Source organism: Alternaria triticimaculans, assembly GCF_023758025.1.
Source record: "Alternaria triticimaculans strain BMP 0046 chromosome Unknown scaffold_2, whole genome shotgun sequence".
Lineage (NCBI taxonomy): Eukaryota > Fungi > Ascomycota > Dothideomycetes > Pleosporales > Pleosporaceae > Alternaria > Alternaria triticimaculans.
Window position 1 is genome coordinate 788321 of NW_026055959.1, and position 6427 is coordinate 794747.

The 6427-nt window shown below is 50.9% G+C and overlaps 1 protein-coding gene across 1 annotated transcript; it reads left to right on the top strand.

Annotated features, from left to right (window-relative positions):
• Positions 1-2850: 2850 nt before the first annotated feature.
• On the top strand, positions 2851-4630 carry J4E78_001946 (uncharacterized protein; the record flags this gene model as incomplete). Its single annotated transcript, XM_049362597.1, has 2 exons — positions 2851-4429; positions 4521-4630. The coding sequence occupies 2 exons, from the start codon at positions 2851-2853 to the stop codon at positions 4628-4630; spliced, it is 1689 nt and encodes a 562-aa protein (XP_049225189.1).
• Positions 4631-6427: the final 1797 nt, after the last annotated feature.

A 6427-nucleotide genomic window follows, 5' to 3' on the forward strand; every position in this document is an offset into this window, starting at 1 on the left:
TTGTATTTAATGCCTGTAGAAAGTGGCATCTTTTTTGCGCGGTTGTGGTTGAGGTTGAGGGTGAAATGGTGGAGTTTTGGGGCCACCCAACCGCCCAACTTTTTGCACCACCACGACACTAAGACTTGTAATCTTGTAACAATTACTGCTTACTGCGCTTCTCAAACATAAACATTAATAATACTTCAAGGTCCACAACAAACGTCCATTTTTCCAGAAGGTCAATACCCCAGGACTCCTTTTGCACTTTCCAAAAGAACCACCACCTTGCGCTGCTAGTTTTCTCAGCATACAATCCTTCCTGGCCCGGCTTGCTTACTATCCTCTGCTTTGCTTTTGTTCATTTACTTTTTGATAAATTGTTGCATCACGTGATGAGATGTCGCGATGAGATACCTAGGTAGCAAGCCACCCGTGGACCGGTATACGATGGATGGGCTTGTTAACGCACCGCCGTCGCTTACGTTGTTCTGCTCTAGAGCTTCTTGATGAATGCTTGAACAAGTACTAGCTGTCCATAGAGTTGACTACTTAGGTAGTTGTCTACACGCGCAACGGCACGAGAGGTGGTAATAATTTTGTGTTGCATTTCCGGGTTTTGCTACATACATACTATTATAACTCAGTGGATATAAAATGTCTACGACAATGTACACTTCTAGTAAGAAAATAGTCCTATCAACTTTTTTGAGGATGCGACCCAAATTGTTGCCGCCCCGGGTGAGGGCTGCGCCCGCTTGCCATCACGGCCTAGGTCCTCGCTTACTCAACGGCGTTCTTTCCCCAGTCCCTGCGCGATTCCACACCTCAAGTGCGCATTCTACCAGCGACGAAACGCCAAGCTCCCGAGGTCCTTCAGAACGCAAGAAAAAGTCATGGATTTGACTGACGATGCCGAAAGCATGGTGCAAGATCACACCGATGCTGATGACGAAAGTGTCCAGCCGGGTCCGTATGACGACATCGAAATCACACGGAGCGGCGATGGTATCTCACAGCCTACGAACGCGCGCATTCAAGTGTCGAAGACTTTCCGGCAAGTTTGTCTGTAAAGGTATGTGTAGACAGAACTAACTAGTATGGCCTAGTCTGAGAGGACCTATGATCACGCTCGTAATCGGACCAGCGCATGAGGCTGTGTCGATTCAAGTCCATCAAGATATTCTTACAAGAACTTCTGAATTCTTCGCCCGAGCCCTGAAGCCTGAATGGGCGGCCATGCGGGAGAGTCCGGATCATATTGAGCTACCCGCTTACACAGTAAAAGATGTTGAAACCTACGCACACTGGTTGTACTCTGGAAAAGTACCAGCCAGGTGCTTCGATCTCTATCGAACCTTCAAAGATAGCGAGGAAAACAATCCAGTTTGGATCGACCTTGCGACCGCATACGTGTTTGGTGAGCAGATACTGGACCGACATTACCAGCAGACTGTTCTCAACACCATGGCTGGTGTACAAAATGATAGTTATGATGACGAAGATAAGCCACCGGACCGAACAATCATCAATACGCCAGATTTTCCTTCTGAGGAGGCTATACGTGTTCTTTACCGTGGCACGCCCGAAAGTTCGCCCATCAGAGCGTTAGTGGCGGACATGTGTGCATATGCTACCCTTCAGGACGAGGATCGAAAGCCAGACTTCAATCGCTTGCCTCGCGAAGCATTGGTGGACGTCCTGGATGCAATACCAAAGATAAATCTGAGACAGAAACTTTCGCGCCCATGGGAAGAGTGGACGGAAGGTTATTGGCCTATGCTGAACGAAGTCTGAGAAATGTATGTTCTGCTACCAATTTGTATTCGTTCGTGCGCTATCGCAAATCTAATTCACTCTAGCCGACTTCGCAGCAATCCGTGGACTCACAACTTCTCTCGCCACCGCAGATATGTTTCAACATGTTACTAGCATACAAAATTGGTTTACGCCATTCACCGGTGACAACACCATCAGCGACTAAAGGGTGGCAACTTTCCTGCTGTACACTATTCAGGCAAGAGAAACTATGTAACACCAACCTCCGTCCCTCTCAAAGGACAAGGTCGCGTAGAGCCTACGTCAACGTTAGATTGCCTATTTTGTAAAGTGTTGCTTCAACGTATCCTGCAGCCCTGTTTAAGTTTTACCTTACAATGAGATCTGCATGTGCTCACAGCATGCGTGCGTCTTTGGTACGAGGTGTCTTCTCTCTAATAACAAGAGGGAGCTCATCATGCGGCATTGGGGCCTTTTCAAAGTTCGATTCGTCAATGAAGACTTTCCTCACGATACAAACTAGACTAGCAGGCTTCCTCGTTTGCATACAAAAGATTGTTGCTTTGTTGAACGTCTGGTGCATGAATGCGGGCACAATGCAGTTAAGTAACACAGTATATAATTGCGATGCGGGTGTATCTCCTAAGCACCTTGTTTCACAGTATGCAGCAGTATATACTCTTCTAAATGTTCTAGTATTTGAAACCAAGCCATGAAGTTCAATGCGTCCCACTACAAAAAGTTATACCTTAGAGGTTTGACGAAGCCTGGAAGATATTCAGCGCACGCTACGATGCGCGATTGTGAATGTCTTTCACTTCAGTTGCATTTCACTCATCACCGCTACCGCAACCACGCTGGACAATGTATCGCAGTGCCCGGTGGCTGTCTCCAATAAGTGCGTGCACTTGCGCCGACCGACTGAGTAGCTGTCGTTCTGCCACTCCCCTAGCCTATATAAACCCCCGGACCCTCGACTCAATACCTCAACACTGCACTGCTTTACTCTACTCCACTCAACCAGAACTTCCATCAAACTCCACCAAGAGTCACCTGAGCCTCACTCTTAAGCAAACGTCAGCAATCACAAAGATGGGAGGCAAGAATAAGAAGAAGGGCGCCTCCGGCGCCGATGGGGTGGCCAGTTCCAGCAAGAAAAAGAAGGGACGCGGCGGCATGAACGACAAGCAAGAAGAGAACAAGACCAGAACCTTGGAGGACCTTAACTCTTCCTCAGCTTGGGATCGTGATGATGCCGAAGATGATGCGACACGCGAACCGGATGACGTTGCCGAAACTTCCGAAGAGCCCATAGAATCCACACCGACTACAGAACAGGCACAGGATATGACTGAAACTGAGCCAGTCAAGAACGACGACCCGCAGGAGGAGCTTCCACAGCAAGAGCCCGATGTCGCGGAGACTGAGATACCTTGGACTACGACGCCGTCAACGCGAAAGAACAAGGCAAGCAACGTATCAGACGCTGAAGATGTCTCCAGTGATGCCCTTCCTAGCATCCAAGCCCCTACCGACTCATGGTCTTTTGGTGAGAAAGGCGTCACCGATGATGCGAAGTCTCAAGGTGCTGGACAGCTCCAAGATACTACAAACTTTCATGAGGATGTCGGCGATAAGCTCAAGCATCTTTCGCTCGAAACACAGACGTTACAAGAAGATGTGAAAGTAAAAGATGGCAAAGAGAAGCAGGATACGATAGTTGCAGCTGATAACGCTGTGCGCCGGCCAAAGGTCGAGGATGAAGCAGCACTTGGAAATTCTAGCGACGAGTCATCAGCTCCTCTCGAAGCTCATCGGGCGCTGTCACCGTCGCCTCTCAAAGAACAGCTTGGAGAAACCCGTGAGCCTACTGAAGATCAGGGAAACAAAGTACGAGCATCGACCGAATTGCCTCAAAAGCCGAAGCTCAACGATCGACTTGTACCACCTACTCAGGAAATGGTAAAGCAGCCTGCGACTGCACGACCCCTTGCGGATAAGCCACAACTGCCGAGTAAGCCTCAGTCCTCTACTGAGGTCCAACAAACCCAAGCACCACCACCGGCACAGCTGCAGCAGCCTCCCAAGTCCAAGCCACCCACTCAAGTTCAACATACCCAGACACTACTGGCACAGCCTGTCAAGGCCAAGACTGTCATTCAGGCTCAAACACAATTGCCGGCACAGTCACAACAGTCTAACAAGTCTAAGACTTCTGTTCAAGCTCAAGGTACCCAGACAGAACCAGGGACACCTCCGCTGCCGCCAGTCGAGCCTAAGAACCCCACCCAGGACAAAGGCACCCAAACAGAAATATGGACACCTCCACTGCCTCCAGTCGAGCCCAAAAAACCTACACGAGACCAGGGCACCCAGACAGAGCCATGGGTCGAGCCACAGCCGCCGGCCAAACGCGAAACCATCACCCGCAACCAAGGCGCCCAGACACAAGTTTCGTCTTCGTCAGCCCCGAAGCCGAAGTCTCATGGTAGGACGGAGCCTCCTCTTCGAGGGATCCTGAAAAAGTCTACCGCTTTGCCGTCAGCTTTCACTGGGCCGCAGAACCAAGAAATCGAGATCCCCCATGGCCCGCGAGCACCACGACCTTCCAATTCCGCCACGCCATCAGCTTCCACCGGGCCGCGGGATCAGGGAAGCGGCTTTCCCTATGGTCGGCCAGCACCGCTGTCTAACGGTCTCGCACTATCTATTCAGAACCGGCGATCGTTGGAACCAGAGCGGAACAACCATGACACGGCTAGGTCGACTCATGGCTCAGCAAGCGGAACACCACTCGGAAGATCCAACGTGCCTGCAACGCCTCCGGTTCGACCAACTCCAGATCAACGCAGATCACCTCGACCAATCCTAATCCAAGCGGACCCTGATTTAGTTGTAGAGCTGGTTGTAAATCACCAGTATGACAGATCCGCAATAGCTTACCAACACACCCTGGCGAGGAACACGGATTACTTCATTGAACCTGGAAACTTATACCCAGCTTCTGGAAAAGTGAGGACCCACTTCGTGGGCGAACAATTCTCCAGCCGAGTGGTCAAAGAATACGTGGAGTGGCTAGGTCGTGGTAGGCTTCCTACCATGGCTTCCCTTGGTCGACTCACTCCTTCTACCGCTGACGAGGTTCTCATGTTCTTGGCTCGTGCATACGTTTTTGGCGAGCGGATCGACGACAGGGCTTGGATGAACGATGTCATGGATTGCTTTACCTATGTGCATATCCATGATTGGCGCCTCGAGCTGGACGATGTCATCTTATTCACGTATAAGTTTTCGGTTTCTCATTCACGGCTACGTACGCTTTTGGCGAATATGTTCGCGTACCTTCTCCCTAACCCTGAGCAATTGCTGTCTCAGGATGGCATTCCACTAGTGCAGGAATTGAGGGACCTGCCGTCAGCATTCTATCGCGCTGTACGATGCGAGATGACGCAGAGGACAAATTGTACGCCCTCGTGCTGGCGCGCCCGTCTCGACCACCCAGAGCATTACTATGTTGATGAAGAGGGAGAGGGTGGGCTTTCATGGAGACAAGCGCCTGATTGTGGGCATGGCGAGGCTACATCGATGAGGTGAAATGTCATGTTTTGGAATTTTTCAGGGTAGGACAAGTACCTTGTAGTGTGTAAGAGCAGCTGTAATGGAAGCATGAAACGGAATACCATCTGCTCATTCTTTCGGTTTCTATATGTGATCCCCTGGTCCCGCGAAGTATGTATCGGGACACAGAAATCTTAATGAATGCCGCCATTGAATGTGCAATGCATACGAGACATACATCACATCCTTTCTTGGGTGGAGGGGTTAGAAGAGTTCACTCCGCTTCCGCTCTACATTGTCCGGGGAGACCACGAACATCAGTCGCCGTACTTTCCCCCAGATGAACAGGTAAGAGGGGATGTGGAGACCCCACGTTTCTGTCTTGTACTGGAACTGAGCTGATGAGTGATCGAAAGACGTAGTGACGTCGTGCGTGATAACGGAAAAATGACAGGTCGGCGGTTAGAATTACTGTCCCTTCAGTAGCGCGGCCCACTTGTCGGCGACTCTTTCCTTCCGACGCTGATCGGGGTTAGTCCAGCACCTAGCTTCCACTAACCTTCGCTTGAAGCAGGAATTCCCGCCGCGACCTCCACTTTCGCCGGCAGCTTTTCCCTTGAGATGGTCAGCTTTGAAAGGACGTTTACCCAACTGGACGACTGCACAGCGCGGAACAACGCGAGCCTAATTTTGGGGAATCCGGGGTAGCACTGGCACGCTCGCGCGCGTTTTCTGGGGTCTCCGAGCACCCCATACGGTCACCGCGGCCTTTGAAGATGCGGAGAAAGGCGTATGACGCCGGCAGCAGGGGTTTTGAAGGTTTGCGGAGCCAATGCCAGCCTCTCAGAAGCAAATTCGGAGACCAATGTCACGCGATCTAATTTCAAGATTAGCATCAAGACGTTCATCATGCAATTGCTACTGATTCTCACGATCCGTAGCAGAGCAGCTCGGTCAGTCTCGGACGCAAGGGTCCCACAGAAACTTCGAGCGAATCTTCCGATCCAAGCGGCGTAGCCTCAACAGCACAAACCCCACATGCGCACACCGCGCTGGCATCTCAAGTCACCCACAAACCTAACAGACAGAAGGTCGCAAGAGGCAGGTGTGA